A 21543-nucleotide genomic window follows, 5' to 3' on the forward strand; every position below is an offset into this window, starting at 1 on the left:
TGATGAATGTTACAAGTGAAAATGAATTAAAAAAAAGTGTGTGTGTGTGTGTGTGTGTGAGAGAGAGAGAGAGAGAGGGGGGGGGGTGGAAGGATGCCAGAACCCTGCCAGAGCCTCGTGTCTCCTTCCCAATGTGGGAATGTTCAGAGTGGCCGGAGAGGATATATTGTTTACTAATATCCTTCCTAACTTGTGCTAGCAAGTTCCTTTATGTAGCAGAGTTACATTCCACTTTTCATGCACAGCAGATAGCTGGTTGCAGGCTCATGTGAGCCTCTCACTACTATACAATTCAATCTGTCTCCGATTGAATTGTACGTTCCTGGTAAGTTCCCTTAAATCCCTCTTAAAAAAATAAAGACACAGCAATCTTATTCAAAATCAATAAAAGATGTTTACTCACATCAGTTCACAGTTGGATTCCTGAAGGCAAACTTAGTTACAAATACAGTGGTACCTCTGGTTGCAAACGGGATCCATTCCGGAGCCCCGTCCGCAAGGTGAGCAGAACGCAACCCGTGTCTGCGCATGCGCGGGTCACTATTCCCCGCTTCTGCGCATGTGTGTGACATCATTTTGAGCATCTGCACATGCGCAAGCGGTGAAACCCGGAAGTAACCCGTTCGGTTACTTCCGGGTAGCCGTGGTACGTATCCTGAAAGAACATAACCTGAACCTAACATAACAAGAGGTATGCCTGTATGTACATGTGGATCTACCCCATATGGGGGAATCATCCCAGTGCTTCTGCTAGCTGAGAGCAGTCCTAGCTAAAAGCTGGTCAAAAAGAGGAAGGTGTGCTGTGTGACTCGTCCTTTTGCTACCTGGACAGGTTAGGTCACACCCACCGTCTATCACATGCAAAAGGAAGGATGCTCCAGCCAAGAGGAACAGGAAGTTTCGACTGGCTGGACCAAACATTCCCTCGCATGTCTTCTCTAGCATTATAAGAATGTTGTACTTGACTGCCTCTCATGGATCACATCCCACACCCAAAGCCCGGCACCTGGCTTGGGGGGCTTTAGGAAGGCAGTGTGAGGGCTGGGCAGGGGCATCAAATGTTGGCCTCACTTTGCTCCAACCCCCTTCCCTGTGTGACAAGGCAGTGTGTACACTGTGGGTTCCTTGCCAATGTCTTCTTGTGGGCCACTTGCTATGAAAAGTTGGACCGCCCTGGTCTAGAGGATCTCTACATCACACATGTGTGGAAATGGGGAAAAAAGACCCAAGGAGTAGCTGGTCCATTTTCGTCATTTGAGAGGAAAACAAAGAGAATCGTGTCGCTATAAGTGTTCAAAGGTTGCAGCAAGAACATTTGGCTTACTTCCATTGGAAAACAATAGCATGCCAGCATCTCAGCATGTGATTTATGGTGAAATCCTAGCACTAGTAATCACAAATTTAAATTGAAAAAGCAGAAGCAGGTGGCAAGTTCCTGGCTGGGAGTCTACAGCAAATCAAACTTCTGGACTGGTTGGAGACTTCCGCTTTAGACATTTTTTGTAATGAACCCTAAACGTCCCAACTCTCGGTTTCAGTCTCCCTCTGTGCACTCTTGCAACCCGGACTGCATCTTTGCTGTTGTTTTTTGAGGCGGGTGCTGCTGTGTTGTATTTGAGCGAATAGTTCAGGGATTGGCTTGGCTAGTAAGGGGGGGGGGATAGGAGGAAGTTAATGAAAGAGCTTTGTTTGGATGATTTCCAACCCTTGGGGGGAAACCCAGTGCTGAAAATTCAGCAGCCAAGTTCCTGTTTCTCTGATCGGAGACTTGCTCGGAGTCAGCAGTGGTGCTGGAACCAGATACTAGGCAAGGAGCAGAGAAAGACCCTAGAGCACTAGCTGTAAGGGGACAGAGAGCACTCACAAAAGTGCACCCTCAAGATGGAGAGGCCATGCAGAACTGGAGGCTGGAAGGTCTCCGGGAAGATGCTGCCCTTAGCAGGTGAGAAGTCAGCACCCTGCAATGGGGAGAACAGACTTGAGGGGAGTTGAGGATGCTGGAGGAATTTGGTCTTTGAGTACAGATCTGTATCTCTCCCACTAATGCAGATGTCGAAACCTAACTCTGCACCCGATTTCATACTTCTCCAAATGTTGTGGTGCAGTTCTCAAGAATTCAAATTAGAGGAAGGTGTTGTTTTGAGTGAAAAATCACTTTTTAAACATGTATTTATTTGCAAAAGGCCTGCTAGGGACCACCCTGTCCTGTTGCACCCTCGGTTTCCTACCTACTAGGATGCAGAATCCGGACCCATTTCCAAAGGGGTCGCTGGTAAGAGCGCTGGAAGGGAGCAGGTGGAGTTACATGCAGCTGAGCTTGGGGGGTAAGATGAGGATGCTGGAGGAATTTGGTCTTTTAGTTCTAATATAGATTTGCACCTCTCAGACTAATGCAGAGGTCTAAACCTCACTCACTGCCAGATTTCATGCTCCTCCGAATGTTGTTGTGGTGTCCTTCTCAGGAATTCAAACTAGATCACTGTGTTAATTTGCCATAAATGCATTTTAAATATGTACTTAAACTTGCATTGTGTGCTGTTCCCGGGGGGGTTACCGTGCGGTGTGGTCTGAGTCCGGTCCTGGGTCGAGGGTCTGGAGGCTGTCCGTCAAGGGCGAAGCGGGGTCCAAGGCAAGGACCTGGGTGTGGTCAGGAACTCCAGAAGAGCAGGTCAGGGTGCTGACAGGAGCAGGTTTCCAACGATGCTGCTCCTGCAACCTGGGACTGGGCTGTCTGGCCTTTATCTCCTCTGAGGCCTGGGGCGGTCCCAGTCCACAGGTGACTCGCCTCCCCTGGCCTTAAGGCGAGCACTCCTCCTGCGGGAACTTAAATCCCTCTGCCTCTCTGCCCTGAGCCTCTGCAACTCAGGAGTGGCTGGAGGGTTACTGGACCCAGAGGCAACCTCACCTTCCCCTGACAGGGCTGGGAGAGGAGCACCTGCAGGCAATGGGTCCTCGATCACCCCCGGAGCCAGAGCGGATTCAGCTGGTGTCTGCTCCTGAGGATCCAGCACAGGTGGGGGCCCTTCAGGTTCAAGCCCCTGCCCCGGCTCAGCCGGCCCTGGAGGCGGGGACTGCTGTGCAGGCTGGGATTCCTCCGATTCAGCCTCTGAATCAGATTCCCAGGCCATCACACACTGAAATGCAAAATTGGCAAGTCCCACTAAGGGCCACACTGCTTCACCCTCTGTTTCCTACCTACTTGGACACAGAATCAGGGCCCCATTTCCACCCGGGGTTTCTGGTAAGAGTTCTGGTAAGACTGCAGATGGAGTTACATACAGACCCTCCAGGTAGGCAGAGAGGTAGAACTAAAGGGGCAGGCTGGAGCCCTGGGGGAGATTAAAAAAAAAAAAAAAATTGGTAAAAGGATTCTTAGTGCCCAGTGAGCACTTTGTGTGAAGAAAGGAATCATTTATTAAAATGAATGTTATTTTTGTTTCAATCAATACCAGTGATCGGCAAGACAGATTGTTTCAATAAATGGCAAAAAGATATTTTGAAATATATCTGGCAAGGGTAAAAACCAAGAATAAAATATAAAATATTGATAGATGAGAAAGAGAGAATAGGTTTTTCCTGTTGGATATGAGGTTATATTATGAAGCTTCCTGTCTGTGTTGGTTGAAGGAATGGTTGTCACTGAAGAATCCGCATGTGTATTTGTGGTATGGTGAAAGTACATAAAGGATTTATAAAACAGATTATTATGTTTATTTGTTAAAAATGAAAAATTATAAAGAAAGAAAGGAAAGGAATCATCCTGAGTCCCTGAAGGAGGTAAACACAGACAGATGCCCAGACCTCCTTCACTGGATCCTTTTATGTTAATGTTTGCTTAGCTAGAAACATGGGAGGGTCCTGGAAGGGGAAATGCAAGAGCGCTTCCCCTTTCTTCATGCCTGTCCCAGAAGAAGGCTGAGGCTGAGCTGCCAGGAAAGGAACTGCCTTCTTGCTTGCTCAATAAAGTAAGGGCTACACTTAGTGTTTGTAGGACAGCTCTTGAGGGGAATCACTGTTACGAACTGGGATATTTAGAGTGTTCTGTGACATTTCAGAAGAGATTGGATGGCTCCAGGAAATGCCTTTTTTCCCTCTTCTTTCATTTTCTTCCCCACACTGCAGCCTCCGTCCTGAGTTCCTGCTTCCTGTTGACTCGAGCCCAGGAGACAACTGGAATAAGTATCAGAGCTGTTCCAGAAGTGCTGAAAGAAGGAGAGAGTGTCACCTTAACACCAGAAGGTCTTAATCTGAAGATTATTACCAACTGCAAATGGTACCGAGGGGCAGTTGAAGAAAGAAACATGATTATTTCATTTTTCAAACCTCCATTTAGTGGTGAGACCAAGGGACCTGCCTACACTGGCAGGGAAACTGTGAAGCCAGATTTCTCCCTTTACATCACAGATTTAAAGCCAGATGACTCTGGAACCTATTCATTTAAACCAGAAGGTCCTGGGGTTACCAACACAGGGGTTACAAACATCACCGTTTCAGGTATGATTAACTTGCTCTCCGGTCATTCTTACTTCTTATGCACCCAAATCTATCTCCTCTGCTGCACTCTGAGGTGGAGAGTTCTGTGCCTTCTCCCTTGGTGGGGTGGGGGGGAGGCTCGTGAATTTGTCCTAAACACAATTCCTCTGTCCCAAGAATGAGACACTACAAAATTATTCATTTTTTCATCAGAAAACTATACCAGAATATGCTAGTCTTGCAACTGCCTTTTTAGCTGACGGGGAAATGTTTGAGGGGGTTTTGGGGGGGAGGGGGAATTATATTCATTTAAAAGATTTTTTAAACCAATTAATATGCACTAACATATGGTGTTGGAGGAGACTCTTGAGAGTCCCATGGACTGCAAGAAGATCAAACCTCTCCATTCTTAAGGAAATCAGCCCTGAGTGCTCACTGGAAGGACAGATCCTGAAGCTGAGGCTCCAATACTTTGGCCACCTCATGAGAAGAGAAGACTCCCTGGAAAAGACCCTGATGCTGGGAAAGATGGAGGGCGCAAGGAGAAGGGGACGGCAGAGGACGAGATGGTTGGACAGTGTTCTGGAAGCTACCAGCATGAGTTTGACCAAACTGTGGGAGGCAGGGGAAGACAGGAGTGCCTGGCGTTCTCTGGTCCAGGGGGTGATGAAGAGTCAGACCAACTAAACAACAACAACAACAACACATGTCAGTGGCTCAAAGTGGCTTTCTTTGATGGCTTCTCTTAAAGAGACCATAACCAGATTCAGTGACCATGCAGACCCACAAATGATGACTGTCTTTCTGTTTCATCTGCAGAAATCCTCTCCAGCCCGGTCCTGCGGCCGACAGAATCCCTAATGGCAGAGAACACAACTGTCACCTTACACTGCAACACCTCTGACCACTTTGACGTCTCCATCCTTTGGTTCAAGGATGGTAATCCTGTCCCATCTAAGACTGGGCTTTCTGACCAGAACCGAACCCTCATGCTAACTGGCATCACCAAAGAGGACGAAGGGATCTATAGGTGTCAGGCAGTCAACCCTGTCAGTAATGCTATCAGCAACCCCAGTAAGATAACTATTGCATGTGAGTAATCCACTAATAAACCAGGAACACCTTTCCTCCTGACTCTGCTCTCCATGCTAGTGGTTTCTAACTCCCTATCGCTTTGTGTGGAGATAGATTATGGTGTTTCATCAGAGAAATGTTGGCGCATATGGGACAGCTGTTTTCAATGCTCAAGGGGCCTATAGCTTGTTATGCGGCCCACATAGCTGAGTGTGGGAAAAGAGCTTTGGGGAGCTGGAAGGATCAAAGAATATTGCTAGACTGGGGTAGAAGGAGGTGGGGAGAGAGGGTTGGGTGGTAATACTTAGGGTGTATGTTGGGTTTTATGCAGCACCAGTGTCTCACATCAGGTGATAAAAAAGACTCCACAACGTGAAAAAAGAGACAACGCATGTTCTTTCATAAACCAAGAGAATATTTAATAAAAAACATTCAGAAAGAAAGAAAGAGAAAATCACTAGACTGGGCACTGAGTCCGAGGAATAACTATTTCTCACCTTTTGGAGGGCAACACCTTGGCTTATTTTCTAGCCAATCTTATGTGAGCCAGGAAGAGTTGCATTCATTTCTGGACATTATATGCTTCTGCCTCTCTGCTTCCAAAGCTGGGTAATTCTAAAATATTGACTTTCCTTCCTTTAGTGCTTTTAGAGGGAAAGATGAGAGGCTAGATTACAGTCAACCCTTAATGGAAAATCATGTAAAAAAGTCCTTTGCTCTTCAGATGGTTCTTCTTCTGGTTCTGCTGGAGCCCTCGCTGGGACTGTTATCGGGTCCCTGGCTGTGATATTGGTGCTAGTGGGAACACTGACTTACGTCTTTCTCCGTGAGTAAAACAGAGCTGGCCGTCAACTGCAGGGTACTCTCAACATGGTGCTATCAACTGTGGGATGAGTTTTACTAGTTAGGAGATGATATATTAATTGCAATTTATACCTCCAGGCACCCACCTGCCAAACGCTGGCTCCCTCGGCCAGTAAATAATAATAATAATAATAATAATAATAATAATAATAATAATAATAAATTTTATTTATATCCCGCCCTCCCCAGCCGAAGCTGGGCTCAGGGCAGCTAACAACACTAAAACAGTGCAACATTATAAAAACATTATAAAAATTAATTAAAATCAAAATTTATGGCAACCATAAACTAAAGTTTTGTAAAGATTGCCAAAGGAGGGAGTCAGGCTGCGCCCTGACCAAAGGCCTGGTGGAACAGCTCTGTCTTGCAGGCCCTGCGGAAAGATGTCAAGTCCTGCAGGGCCCTTGTCTCTTGTGACAGAGCGTTCCACCAGGTTGGAGCCGCAGCCGAAAAAGCCCTAGCTCTAGTTGAGGCCAGCCTAACCTCTCTGTGGCCTGGGACCTTCGAGATGTTTTTATTTGAAGACCGTAAGTTCCTCTGTGGGGCATACCAGGAGATGAGCGCCGCAACCCCAGAGTCATCCACGACTGGACCTAACGGTCAGTGGTCCCTTTACCTTTACCTTACCTCCAGGCACCCACTTGCAGAAGCAGAACAGAGTTTAAGATCCCATCCTTAGCAGAAAATTAAAGCATAGGGATTGTGAAGCCTTCTTTGGGTAAAGCCCAGCTACAACGTAAGCTGTGTCCCCCTTTCTTACCTTTCTTGACAAAGAATCAGGCAACAGACTGGGAAGTAAGTTTAAAATATGATTTACTTACTTATAGTCATGCATTGGTTCTCTGCAACAGCAGCAGTAAACAAACTATGCAGGTAAAATACTTATATTTACAGTAAAAACAGCCTCAGACATGTGTACGAGCTGGAGTAAGCGGAGCCCTCATTGCTGGTTGAAGGAAGAGGGGTGGAGAGGTGGGGAAATGAAATCACACAGAGCCCTCTCTCCCAAGTACATCTCTATGGTCTGCCTATCAGCAATACAGCTCTGTGGTCTTAACCCCTTCCCATGCTAACTAGCAAGAATATTTATTGTTAAGTTGGACTGCTAATCTCATACTACACCAATGGTCCCAATTCACACACTCTAGTGAATAACAGAGAGGAGGAATGATTCACTGTATATAGTTTTACTTTATTTTCCTTAGACGAATCGTTGTATGAGTTGCAATTTTAATTCTGCAATAAATACCGGTACTTTAAGCTGAAGTGAAATGGGTGAGGTGTTTATTCCCACGTGGGAATTCACCAACACATAAGCTGAACTGAGAAGACCTTCTGGGTGACTCTGCTGACTGGAAAAGGAACCCCGAATGATTGGCATAGTGCACTGACATTTAAATGAGTCACCTTCTTTAGGCTGTAAGCTGTTGGGGGACTAGCATGTGTGCCTGTGTAAGAAGAGTTTGGATTTGATATCCCGCTTTATCACTACCCAAAGGAATCTCAAAGCGGCTAACAATCTCCTTTTCCCTTCCTCCCCCACAACAAACACTCTGTGAGGTGAGTGGGGCTGAGAGACTTCAGAGAAGTGTGACTAGCCCAAGGTCACTCAGCAGCTGCATTTGGAGGAGCGGGGAATCGAACCCAGTTCACGAGATTACGAGTCCACCGCTCTTAACCTCTACACCACGCTGGTGTAAGAAACACTAGTTAGAGAGTCATCCTGGGAACATGGAGACGAGGGTTTGAATCCCCACTTGGCCACAAAGGACCTTGGGCCAGTTGTTGCTTTTCAGCCTAACCTACCTCACAGGGTTGTTGTGAGGCTGAAATGCAGAGCAGCAGAACTGTGTGGACCACCCTGAGCTCCTTGGAGAACAGGGTGGGATAGGATGCAATCAATCAATATCAATAAACTGCAGTTCTCCTTCTTGCTAACGACAAGATTCAAAGAAATGCTTCTTTAAAAGCATCAAGAAATGGTCTTGCTGCAGTTTGCTTGATGTTACCCTGCTCTTGGGGGTAGATTTGTAAGGTCTGTTGTAGGATATGAGGTCCACATTATGAGTTTATTCCCAGACTTCTCCCTCCTCCAGGTGTCTGTCGTCGAAATGACAAAACTTCCACCCAGGTTGTATCCACCCCTCAAATATATGAGAACGTTCTTCCAACTGGGCAGGTGAGTGACTCAGGGGCCTCCAGATGGTCGTTTGGGGTGAGATAGGGCCACCTCAAGCATGGCACCCACCACCCACCAACAGCATGTAAATGCCATGCCATCTCCACCCCCACCCCCCCCACCCCTTTGACCTGGGTTTCCTCTTTTCAGGGGAAATTCAGTAAGTTTTTTTTAAAAAAAACACCCTATTGCCCACAATCAACCTGTTTATGTACCTGTCTAACCTCCAACACATTTCGGGATGGTGTGAGTGGAAATTTGTATCTGATATAGAAATATTTCATCTTTCTTTCTCCTCCTGAACTGTGAAGAACTCTGGCAGGCTTCAGTTCTCTGCCAGGAGCATTAACGGAAGGTCGATTTTGATTTTTTTAATTTTTAATTTTAGGGTTTTTTTACCAACAACCAAAACACAAACAGTGAAAACAATGAAAACCCCCAGGCGGCTGATGCGTTGGCTATACATAATCAATAATAACATATTCAAATCAGCCATATGTAGAATTCTATATACCTTAAGACTCCTCCCTCCACAAGGTTTATTTAAATTTTAGCATTTTAATTGCCCCAATTTGTTCAAACTTACCCAAATAATTCAATATCTTCTCAAACCAATGTTCTTCCTTCTGACGGAGGATCGATTATAACCAGGCTCTGTTGGAAGAAAGATGATAACCTTGCGAGGAAGGCTGCCATCAAAGTAGTTTTCTTATGCTGTTGTTTATTGCCAATATTATGATGGGTTTAGAATGGAGCCGATCCTCTCAATTTTAAAGCATTTACCTGGTAGACAAGGAGCAGGAAAACTGAGTTCTGGGGGTTAAATATCACTTTGCCTGTCGCTCAGTCTTTCCACACCACAAACTCCTTCTCAGGTCATGTCCACCACCAAACTGGCTTCACACCTTGCCTGAGTGTTTTTGCCTGGCTGGAATATGCATCCTCAAGCTTTTCCTGCTATTGCATGTAGTTTAACATTTATTTTTTGCATCAGTGCTAACTTAGCTGACCTTGAGAGCAGATGAGGGGTGCCATTTCCATGATCCAGAGGATTTATTGTCTAGATTAAAGAGTGGAGCACAGAAAGGAATGACAAATTAAGTCACAAGGATGCGAAAGGAAGTAGATTTAAGAAACAAAACAAAAAACAGAACTTTCTGTTTTCAGAAAAACACTCCCTGTTTCAGAATCTGCTAAGGTGCCCCTAAATGTGGGTCTTAAGAAAATGGAACTGGCCAAGTTCAGCTGGCCACACATTTGAAATTGGCCGTAATAATAGAAATTGAATTCTCAGAATTCTCAGAATTCTGCACTGACACACAGCAAGAACTGGGCATCAGGGCTACAGTGAGGTGCTCCCTTCAACATATTTTTGTCGTTGACCCAGGTTCATCCTGAAAATTCCTCCAGCGCTGCCAACACATATGAGGTGAGTCCTTTGTGCTTCAAAGTGTTTGGAAATGCCAAATATGACCAAATATCTGTTACAGTGGTCCCTTGGTTCTCAAACGCCTTGGTACTCAAGCAACTTGGAACCCAAACACTGCAAACCCAGAAGTAAGTGTTCTGGTTTGCGAACGTTTTTCAGAAGCCGAATATGCTCCTTTTTGAGTGTTACGCTTCTAATTTGAGTGCCACACTTCCGTTTTGAGTGTTATGCTGAGGTCTGTCAGTTTTTGCTATTTATTTTGCATTTTTGATTTTGCAGCTCTTTTGTTTTCTTTTTGTGACTGTGGAACGCAGTTCAGGTATGGATTGATTGATTGATTATGTGACTGCAGTACATTGTTCATTGCTTTCATTTTATAGATCAATGGTCTCATTAGATATTAAAATTCATGTTAAATTGCTGTTTAAGGGGATTGTTTTTAAAAGTCTGGAACGTCTTAATCCATTTTGCATTACTTACTATGGGAAAGCATGCCTTGGTTTTGGAACACTTTGGTTTGGGAACAGACTTCCGGAACGGATTAAGTTTGAGAACCAAGGTAAGGTAAAGGTAAAGGTACCCATGCCCGTACGGGCCAGTCTTGACAGACTCTGGGGTTGTGCGCCCATCTCACTTAAGAGGCCAGGGGCCAGCGCTGTCCGGAGACACTTCCGGGTCACGCGGCCAGCGTGACATCGCTGCTCTGGCCAGAGCCAGAGCCAGAGCCGCACACGGAAACGCCGTTTACCTTCCCGCTGGTAAGCGGTCCCTATTTATCTACTTGCACCCGGAGGTGCTTTCGAACTGCTAGGTTGGCAGGCGCTGGGACCGAGCAGCGGGAGCGCACCCCACCGCAGGGATTCGAACCACCGACCTTTCGATCGGCAAGCCCTAGGCGCTGAGGCTTTAACCCACAGCGCCACCTGCGTCCCATGGTGAGAACCAAGGTACCGCTGTATTAACAAGAGCCGACCAGCGGCTCTCACAATTAACCCAGGGTTACAGACACAAGTCAGAAAGCTGGCCTTAAGATGGCCTCGTACATTTTAGGGCCTTATGGGCAATTGTCTTCCTCATGTACCTACCCAACAGAACATAGAAAGCAGCCGAATACCAAGTCACCCCTTTAGTCTATCAAGCCCAGTAAAGCCTACATTGAATGGCAGCTGCTCTCCCAGATTTCAAGCAGGGATTTCTCCCTCCAGAACAGAAATGTATACACCTAGAGGGCCAGCTGAAAAGGTGTGCAAGTTTCCTGAAGGGTTGTAGAGTCAGGTGGAAATGGGTGTTTCAGCAAATGAAGCTTTTCTCTGCTAACACTGCAAAAGAAGCCCTGCGGGAACTGGACCTAAAATCCTTCCTTCGCATTGAATTCCCAGTGGCATGCCCTGTACAGTGGTACCTCAGGTTACATATGCTTCAGGTTACATACACATCAGGTTACACACTCGGCTAACCCACAAATAGTACTCGGGTTAAGAACTTTTCTTCAGGATGAGAACAGAAATCGTGCTCTGGTTGCGCGGCGGCAGCAGGAGGCCCCATTAGGTAAAGTGGTCTTAAGAAGAGGTTAAGAACAGTTTCAGGTTAAGAACAGAGCTCCGGAACAAATTAAATACTTAACCTGAGGTACCATTGTATTCCAAATTATCCAAATTCCAGGCAGAGGATGCCCAAGTTCCCTGAAAGTGTAAACCACGTGCTTTAAAGACACTTGCTCTGATTTCCTTCTCTTCTTACAAGCCGTGCTGCTTCCAATAATATAAATACGAAAATAAATGTATTCTTACCCTGGCCAGGAAAACAAATGAAAGCAAAGGTGGATTTGACTCTGTGGCTTCCACCTGACCATCTCCATTTTCTCTTTAGACCTTGCAGCCCAGAAGCCCTTCTGTCTACGAAGAGATAAAGAGATAAAGACATGGACCCAGCAACTCCCACTCCGCTGCTGAGACCTTTCCTGGGCCCTCAAGCCTCATTCCTGATCCGATCTCTTCCTTTCAGACGGTGCTGAGTAAATTCAGGGCAGATCCTTCTGGAAATCCTCGTCCTTGTTCTGAACAAAGGAACCAGCCTTGGTCCCCAAGGGACTCTCACACTGGGAAAGACTTGCGGATACTGAGACAGAGACACAAAGGAAACTCCTCCTGGAACGGCCAGGCAGGAATCCTTGGAATTGCATCTTGTGTGACTAAAGGATTAATGCTGAGGGGGAAGAAAGAAAAGGGAAATTCCTCATGAAAATTCACCTGCATTTTAATGTAAATAAAATATATTTACATATATACCGTATTTTTCACCCTATAGGACGCACCGGCCCATAGGACGCACCTAGTTTTCAGGGGGGGTGGGGAAATCAAGTAAAAAATATGATTTCCCCCCCCCGCAGCTCTGGGAGCAGTGGACAGGTTGCACGCAGCCTGTGCGCTACTCCAAGACCTTCTCCCTGCTTTTGTGGGAGGTGGCGGAATTCCTGACTCCTTCGGGCTTTTCGACCAGGAGGGAGAAGGGACTGAAACGGCCAGTCAGTCCCTTCTCCCTCCTCGAGGAAAAGCCCCCAAGAGCGGCGTGCTCTTTAAAGGGTGTGCGGCTCCTGCGGGCTTTTCTAGGAGGTGGGGGAATCCCCCCCCCTCGTAGAAAAGCCAGCAGAGGCCGCGGAGCCCCTTTAAAGAGTGTGCGGCTTTTGCGGGAGGTGGGGGAATTCCCCCATCTGCCGCAAAAGCCCACAGGAGGGTTGGAGAGTAGCGGGAAGGCGTTGCGCGCCTACCTGCTGCCCCCCATCCTCTGGGGCTGGCGATGGGGGAAGCGCTGCTTTCCCCACCGCCAGTCTCAAAGCCGGGTTGGAGAGTAGAAGGAAGGCGTCGCACACCTTCCTGCTGCCCCCCATCCTCTGGGGCTGGCGATGGGGGAAGCGTGCTTTCCCCACCGCCAGCCTCAAAGAGCAGACTCTCCTGGCTTCAGTGGAAGCAACGCGAAGCCTCCGGAGCGCAGGCTTCGGAGGCTCCGCGTTGCTATCGCTGAAGCCAAGGAGCCTGCATTCACCCCATAAGACGCACACACATTTCCCCTTCATTTTTGGAGGGGAAAAAGTGCGTCTTATAGGGCGAAAAATACGGTATGTAAATATAATAAATTTAATGTGATAGACACATTTTTCCAAATAGTTTTGACAAATGTTCACATAATAAAACCTGAAGCTTTCTTACTAGGAATTTTAGGACGAGAAATAACTAAGAAGAAGAAGAAGAAGAGTTTGGATTTGATATCCCGCCTTTCCCTCCCTTTAAGGAGTCTCAAAGCAGCTAACATTCTCCTTTCCCTTCCTCCCCCACAACAAACACTCTGTGAGGTGAGTGAGGCTGAGAGACTTCAAAGAAGTGTGACTGGCCCAAGGTCACCCAGCAGCTGCATGTGGAGGAGCGGAGACGTGAACCCGGTTCCCCAGGTTACAAGTCCACCGCTCTTAACCACTACACCACACTAAGAGACTGTTTATGTATACTATAATAGCTGCACGGATGCTGCTTGCCCTAAGATGGAAGGAGGACAATCTACCTACAAAAGAAGAATGGCGGATAAAGGTGATGGACTATGCCAAATTGGCCAAAATGACGGGAAAATCAGAGATCAAGAAGACAATAAATTTCACAAAGAATGGGGATTTTTTTTTAGAAAGTTACTTGAAAGAACACTTCAAACAATTGAAAATATTAGCAGGATTTTGAAAACACTTGCAAAGAAGAGATAAATGATAAAAATTTGAGTTTTAGGTAAATATGGAGAATATGATACGAAGCAGTTTGAAAAGAATATCTGGGAAAACCATGGAGGGAAGTTCGGGGATTTTGAGAATCCTATTTGTAAAATGATTGTGATTTATGTATGATGATGAATGTTAAAAGTGAAAATGAATTTAAAAAAAAATGTTAGAGAGAGAGAGAGAGAGAGAGAGAGAGAGAGAGAGAGGTGGAAGGAATCCAGGACCCTGCCAGTGCCTCGTGCCTCCTTCCCAATGTGGGAATGTTCAGAGTGGCAGGAGAGGATATATTGTTTACTAATATCCTTCCTAACTTGTGCCAGGAAGTTTCTTTATATAGCAGAGTTACATTCCTCTTTTCATGCACAGCAGAAAGCTGGTTGCAGGCTCATGTGAGCCTCTCACTACTATACAACTCTATCTGTCTCAGACTGAATTGTACGTTCCTGGTAAGTTCCCTTAAATCCCTCTTAAAACAATAAAGACACCACAATCTTATTTAAAATCAATAAAAGAAGTTTACTCACATCAGTTCACAGTTGGATTCCTGAAGGCAGACTTAGTTACAAATATGTACATGTGGATCTACCCCATATGGGGGAATAATCCCAGTGCTTCTGCTAGCTGAGAGCTAGCAGAGCAGTCCTAGCTAAAAGCTGGTCAAATGAAGAAAGTGAAAAAGAGGAAGGTGTGCTGCGTGACTCGTCCTTTTGTTACCTGGACAGGTTAGGTCACACCCACCGTCTATCACATGCAAAAGGAAGGATGCTCCAGCCAAGAGGAACAGGAAGTTTCGACTGGCTGGACAAACATTCCCTCGCATGTCTTCTCTAGCATTACACAGAATGTTGTACTTGACTGCCTCTCATGGATCACATCCCACACCCAAAGCCCGGCACCTGGCTTGGGGGGCTTTAGGAAGGCAGTGTGAGGGCTGGGCAGGGGCATCAAATGTTGGCCTCACTTTGCTCCAACCCCCTTCCCTGTGTGACAAGGCAGTGTGTACACTGTGGGTTCCTTGCCAATGTCTTCTTGTGGGCCACTTGCTATGAAAAGTTGGACCGGCCTGGTCTAGAGGATCTCTACATCACACATGTGTGGAAATGGGGAAGAAAGACTCAAGGTGCATTTTAGTCATTTGAAAGGATATCCAAATCGTACCCAGGGGGTGTGCACATGCAAATGACACAGGAACTCTATAAGGAGGAGTGACACAGAGAAGGGAGGTGGTGAAAGGGATAGAAAGGCCTTCTTTTGGTACCAAAACACAAGTCTAAAGGGTGGTAGTGTCCTCCTCTCTCGCTCCACATCAACCACAAGTCTTGGACAACGAGGAAAAATGCTGGAAAACAAAGAGAGAATTTTGTTGCTATAGGTGTTCAAAGGTTGCAGCAAGAACATGTGGCTCACTTCCACTGGAAAATAATAGTATGCCAGCATCTCAGCATGTGATTTATGGTGAAATCCTAGCACTAGTAATCACAAATTTAAATTGAAAAAGCAGAGGCAGGTGGCAAGTTCCTGGCTGGGAGTCTACAGCAGATCAAACTTCTGGACTGGTTGGAGACTTCCGCTTTAGACCTTTTTTGTAATGAACCCTAAACGTCCCAACTCTCGGTTTCAATCTCCCTCTGTGCACTCTTGCAACCCAGATGGACTGCATCTTTGCTGTCATTTTTTGAGGCGGGTGCTGCTGAGTTGTATTTGAGCAAATAGTTCAGGGATTGGCTTGGCTAGTAAGGGGATAAGAGGAAGTTAATGAAAGAGCTTTGTTTGGTTGATTTCCAACCCTTGGAGTTCCTGTTTCTCTAATCAGAGACTCACTTGGAGCCAGCAGTGGTGCTGGAACCAGATACTAGGCAAGGAGCAGAGAAAGACCCCCAGAGCCCGAGCTGTCAAGGGAAGTGCACTCACAAGATGGACAGGCCACGCAGAACCCATGGCTGGAAGGTCTACTGGAAGATGCTGCTCTTAGCAGGTGAGAGGTCAGCACCCTGCAATGGGGAGGACTTACTTGGGGGGAGTTGAGGATGCTGGAGGAATTTGGTCTTTTAGTTCAGATCTGAATTTCTCCCACTAATGCAGATGTCGAAACCTAACTCTGCACCCAATTTCATACTTCTCCAAATGTTGTGGTGCAGTTCTCAATAATTCAAATTAGAGGAAGGTGTTGTTTTGAATGAAAATAACATTTAAAACATGTATTTATATGCTAGGGACCACCCTGCTGCACCCTCAGTTTCCCACCTACTAGGATGCAGAATCCGGACCCCATTTCCAAAGGGGTTGCTGGTAAGAGCGCTGGAAGGGAGCAGGTGGAGTTACATGCAGCTGAGCTTGGGGGGTAAGATGAGGATGCTGGAGGAATTTGGTCTTTTAGTTCTAATATAGATTTGCACCTCTCAGACTAATGCAGAGGTCTAAACCTCACTCGCTGCCAGATTTCATGCTCCTCCAAATGTTGTTGTGATGTCCTTCTCATGAATTCAAACTAGACCATTGTGTTAATTTGCAATTAAATGCATTTTAAATATGTACTAAAACTTGCAGTGAAATGCAAAATTGGCAAGTCCCACTAAGGGCCGCACCACTTCACCCTCTGTTTCCTACCTACTTGGATGCAGAATCAGGGCCCCATTTCCACAGGGGTTTCTGGTAAGAGTTCTGAAAGACTGCAGAGGGAGTTACATACAGTAATAATAATAATAATAATAATAATAATAATAATAATAATAATAAATTATTTGTACGCCTCCCATCTGGCTGGGCTTCCCCAGCCACTCTGGGCGGCTTCCCAAAAAATTATTAAAATTCTATAATACATCAAACATTAAATGCTTCCCTGAACAGGGCTGCCTTCAGTTGTCTTCTAAATGTCTGGTAGTTGTTGTTCTCCTTGACATCTGGTGGGAGGGCGTTCCACAGGGAGGGCCCTCTGCCTGGTTCCCTGTAGCTTTGCTTCTCGCAATGAGGGAACCGCCAGAAGGCCCTCGGAGCTGGACCTCAGTGTCCGGGTAGAACGATGGGGATGGAGACGCTCCTTCAGGTATACAGGACTGAGGCCGTTTAGGGCTTGAAAGGTCAGCACCAATACTTTGAATTGTGCTCGGAAACGTATTGGGAGCCAATGTAGGTCTTTTAAGACTGGTGTTATGTGGTCTCGGCGGCCGCTCCCAGTCACCAGTCTAGCTGCCGCGTTCTGGATTAGTTGTAGTTTCCGGGTCACCTTCAAAGGTAGCCCCACGTAGAGCACATTGCAGTAGTCCAAGCGGGAGATTACCAGAGCATGCACCACTCTGGCGAGGCAGTCTGCAGGCAGGTAGGGTCTCAGCCTGCATACCAGATGTAGCTGGTAAACAGCTGCCCTGGACACAGATTTGACCTGTACCTCCATGGACAGCTGCGAGTCCAAAATGACTCCCAGGCTGCGCACCTGGTCTTTCAGGGGCACAGTTACCCCATTCAGGACCAGGGAATCCTCCACACCTGCCCGCCTCCTGTCCCCCAAGAACAGTACTTCTGTCTTGTCAGGATTCTGTTGGTTTCTGCTCTCTTCACTGTGCAGCGAAGTGCTTGTCACAAGACAATGTTTACATTCCAGTCAGAGTTGCTGTTGGAGTTTCTCACGGGAAAGGAGACTGGATGTGACGTACACTGGTTTCCTGTTTTTCACAGTGTTTCTCTCCGTGCTTCAGAGGAGAGAGGATCCTTTCTCTGCTCCGGCAGAGGCAAGATGTTTTTCTGTAATCTACCAGCTTTGAAGTGTAAATAAAGTAATATAGAGTATGTGGCACGTACTCCTCATCATTCCGCTGTGCACGGGCTACTGCAATTTAAACAATCTGTTAGCCGCCATCCAACCTCCAACCGCCTCCAGACCCTCCAGGTAGGTAGAGAGGTAGAACTAAAGGGGCAGGCTTGAGCCCTGGGGGAGATTTAAAATATATAGATATTGGTAGAAAGATTCTTAGTGCCCAGTGAGCACTTTGGGTGAAGAAAGGAACCATGTATTAAAATGAATGTTATTTTTGTTTCAATCGGCAAGACAGATTGTTTCAATAAATGGCAAAAAAGATATTTTGAAATATATCTGGCAAGAGTAAAAACCAAGAATGAAATATAAAATATTGATAGATGAGAAAGAGAGAAGAGGTCTTTCCCTGTCGGATATGAGATTATATTATAAAACTTCCTGTCTGTGCTGGTTGAAGGAATGGTTGTCACTGAAGAATCCACATATTAAAGACTTGGAATGTCATGATAATATATTTGGCTGGCATGTGTATTTGTGGTATGGGGAAAGTACATAAAGGATTTATAAATCAGATTAATATGTTCATTTGTTAAAAATGAAAAATTGTAAAGAAAGAAAGGAATCATCCTGAGTCCCTGAAGGAGGTAAACACAGACAGATGCCCAGACCTCCTTCACTGGACCCCTTTATGTTAATGTTTGCTTACCTAGAAACATGGGAGGGTCCTGGAAGGGGAAATGCAAGAGTGCTTCCCCTTTCTTCATGCCTGTCCCAGAAGAAGGCTGAGGCTGAGCTGCCAGGAAAGGAACTGCCTTCTCGCTTGCTCAATAAAGTAAGGGCTACACTTAGTGTTTGCAGGAAGCTCTTGAGGGGAATCACTGTTACGAACTGGGATATTTAGAGTGTGCCGTGACATTTCAGCAGAGGTTGGAAGCCTTTTTTCTTCTTCTTTAGCAGAACATGTCTTTCGTTTTCTTCTCCACACTGCAGCCTCCGTCCTGAGTTCCTGCTTCCTTTTGACTCGAGCCCAGGAGACAACTGGAATAAGTATCAGAGTTGTTCCCGAACTGCTGAAAGAAGGAGAGAGTGTCACCTTAACGCCAGAAGGTCTTAATTTGAAGATTATTACCAACTGCAAATGGTACCGAGGGGCAGTTGAAGAAAGAAACATTATTATTTTTATTAGAGTATTCCGATTTTATGTTCGTCATCAGGAAGATGGACCTGCCCACCCTGGCAGGGAGACTGGGAAGCGAGACTGCTCCCTTAACATCACAGATTTAAAGCCAAATGACTCTGGAACCTATTCATTTAAAATAGAAGATCCTGGGGTTACCAACACAGGGGCTACAAACATCACTGTTTCAGGTATGATTAACTTGCTCTCCAGTCATTCTTACTTCTTATGCACCCAAATCTATCTCCTCTGCTGAGCTCTGAGATGGAGAGTTCTGTGCTTTCCCCCATAGGGAGGGTGGGATGTGGCTCGTGAATTTGTCCTAAACACAATTCCTCTATCCCAAGAATGTGGCCCTAGAAAACTATACATTTTTTCATCAGAAAACTATACCAGAATACACTAGTCTTGCAACTGCCTTTTTAGCTGTTCAAATGGGGAAATGTTTGAGGAGTTTTTTTGGGGGGGAGTTATATTCATTTAAAAGCATTTTTAAACCAATTAATATGCACTATCACATGTTAGTGGCTCAAAGTAGCTTTCTTTGATGGCCTCTCTGAAAGAGGTCAAAATTATGTGTCGAAAATAACAGGATGCTACTTTAGAAGCTGCAGGATCCATTTAAAATACATCAGTGGCAATGTACTGCATACCCCTCAACCGTCCCGGTAAAACTGGGACATCCTGGTTTTTCCCCCCACCAGAGAACGGCTGCCATTTTGAATGCTGTGATCTTGCCTGATTTTGCATTGCAAACTCACCCTGAAAAAGCTCGTTTTCAGGGCTGCGATCACGTGACTCATGCGGAAGTATGGCCCTGGAAGGCAGCATCCCGGTTTTTCATTGCGACATGTTGGAGGCTAGGTTCCTGTCATGATCCCCTGCTATACTGAGTAGCAACCTCAAAGTGGCCTTTAGTAGCTACAATTGAAGAAACTTTAACCAGATTCAGTGACCATGAGGACCCACAAATGATGACTGTCTTTCTGTTTCATCTGCAGAAATCCTCTCCAACCCGGTCCTGCAGCTGACAGAATCCTTAGCGGCAGAGAACACAATTGTCTCCTTACACTGCAACACCTCTGACCGCCTTGACGTCTCCATCCTTTGGTTCAAGGATGGTAATCCTGTCCCACCCAAGACTGGGCTTTCTGACCGGAACAGAACCCTCATGCTAACTGGCATCACCAAAGAGGACGAAGGGAACTATACGTGTCAGGCAGTGAACCCTGTCAGTAATGCTATAAGCAACCCCAGTAGGATAACTATGGCATGTGAGTAATCCACTAATAAACCAGGAACACCTTTCCTCCTGACTCTGCTCTCCATGCTAGTGGTTTCTAACTCGCTAGTGCTTTTTGTGTGGAGGTAGATTATGGTGTTTCATCAGAGAAATGTTGGCGCATATGGGACAGCTGTTTTCAATGCTCAAAGGGCCTATAGCTTGTTATGCGGCCCACATAGCTGAGTGTGGGAGAAGAGCTTGGGGGAGCTGGAAGGATCAAGGAATATTGCTAGACTGGGGTAGAAGGAGGTGGGGGGAGGGGGTTGGGTGGTAATATTTAGGGTGTATGTTGGGTTTTATGCAGCACCAGTGTCTCACATCAGGTGATAAAAAAGACTCCACAACGTGAAAAAACGCATGTTCTTTCATAAACCAAGAGAATATTTAATAAAAAACATTCAGAAAGAAAGAAAGAGAAAATCACTAGACTGGGCACTGAGTCCGAGGAAGAACTATTTCTCACCTTTTGGAGGGCAACACCTTGGCTTATTTTCTAGCCAATCTTATGTGAGCCAGGAAGAGTTGCATTCATTTCTGGACATTATATGCTTCTGCCTCTCTGCCCCCACAGCCGGTTAATTATAAAATATTGTCTTTCCTTCCTTTAGTGCTTTTAGAGGGAGAGATGAGAGGCTAGATTATTGTCAACCCTTAATGCAAAATTATGAAAAAAAAGTCCTTTGCTCTTCAGATTCTTCAGATGGTTCTTCTTCTTCTTCTTCTGGTTCCGCTGGAGCCCTCGCTGGGACTGTTATCGGGTCCCTGGCTGTGATATTGGTGCTAGTGGGAACACTGACTTACGTCTTTTTCCGTGAGTAAAACAGAGCTGGCCGTGGACTGCAGGGTACTCTCAACATGGTGCTATCAACTGTGGGATGAGTTTTACTAGTTAAGAGAGGATATATTAATTGCAATTTATACCTCCAGGCAGGGACGCAGGTGGCGCTGTGGGTTAAACCACAGAGCCTAGAGCTTGCCGATCAGAAGGGTGGCAGTTTGAATCCCCACAAGGGGGTGAGCTCCCGTTGCTCGGTCCCTGCTCCTGCCAACTTAGCAGTTCAAAAGCACATCAGAGTGCAAATAGATAAATAGGTACCGCTCCGGCAGGAAGGTAAACGGCGTTTCCGTGCGCTGCTCTGGTTCGCCAAAAGTGGCTTCGTCGTGCTGGTCACATGACCCAGAAGCTGTACGCTGGATCCCTCGGACAATAAAGCGAGATGAGCGCCGCAACCCCAGAGTCATCCGTGACTGGACCAAATGGTCAGGGCTCCCTTTACATTTACCTTACCTCCAGGCACCCACTTGCAGAAGCAGAACAGAGTTTAAGATCCCATCCTTAGCAGAAAATTAAAGCATAGGGATTGTGAAGCCTTCTTTGGGTAAAGCCCAGCTACAACGTAAGCTGTGTCCCCCTTTCTTACCTTTCTTGACAAAGAATCAGGCAACAGACTGGGAAGTAAGTTTAAAATATGATTTACTTACCTATAGTCATGCATTGGTTCTCTGCAACAGCAGCAGTAAACAAACTATGCAGGCAAAATACTTATATTT

The 21543-nt window shown here is 46.1% G+C and overlaps 2 protein-coding genes and 1 long non-coding RNA gene across 9 annotated transcripts in view; 2 read left to right on the forward strand and 1 right to left on the reverse strand.

Annotated features, from left to right (window-relative positions):
• Positions 1-21543, reverse strand: part of LOC307221389 — a 188619-nt gene that overhangs the window by 130141 nt on the left and 36935 nt on the right. The window lies entirely within an intron of this gene.
• The window catches only part of LOC307221270 (cell adhesion molecule CEACAM7-like), an 80834-nt gene continuing 61126 nt past the window's right edge, over positions 1836-21543 (forward strand). The window contains exons 1-4 of one of the 5 annotated variants that reach the window (XM_079985688.1): positions 15630-15754; positions 18521-18898; positions 19709-19981; positions 20684-20803. In XM_079985688.1, the coding sequence (XP_079841814.1) occupies positions 15694-15754; positions 18521-18898; positions 19709-19981; positions 20684-20803 (832 nt within the window). In that variant the 5' untranslated portion in view covers positions 15630-15693. Of the gene's footprint in view, positions 1915-15629; positions 15755-18520; positions 18899-19708; positions 19982-20683; positions 20804-21543 lie in introns of those variants that run through there. The other 4 variants (XM_079985689.1, XM_079985693.1, XM_079985692.1 and 1 more) reach the window with 4 other exon arrangements.
• Positions 1873-12275, forward strand: LOC307221261 (cell adhesion molecule CEACAM16-like). 3 transcript variants are annotated; one of them, XM_079985669.1, is made up of 6 exons: positions 1873-1942; positions 4123-4494; positions 5293-5565; positions 8508-8590; positions 9978-10019; positions 12024-12275. In XM_079985669.1, the coding sequence occupies exons 1-6, from the start codon at positions 1882-1884 to the stop codon at positions 12258-12260; spliced, it is 1068 nt and encodes a 355-aa protein (XP_079841795.1). In that variant the 5' UTR covers positions 1873-1881; the 3' UTR covers positions 12261-12275. The 3 variants fall into 3 exon arrangements, with proteins under 3 accessions (XP_079841795.1, XP_079841796.1, XP_079841797.1); XM_079985670.1 differs by having other exon boundaries at positions 11889-12115; XM_079985671.1 differs by lacking the exon at positions 5293-5565.

Source organism: Podarcis cretensis (assembly GCF_951804945.1).
Source record: "Podarcis cretensis genome assembly, chromosome: 8".
NCBI classification, from domain to species: Eukaryota; Metazoa; Chordata; class Lepidosauria; order Squamata; family Lacertidae; genus Podarcis; species Podarcis cretensis.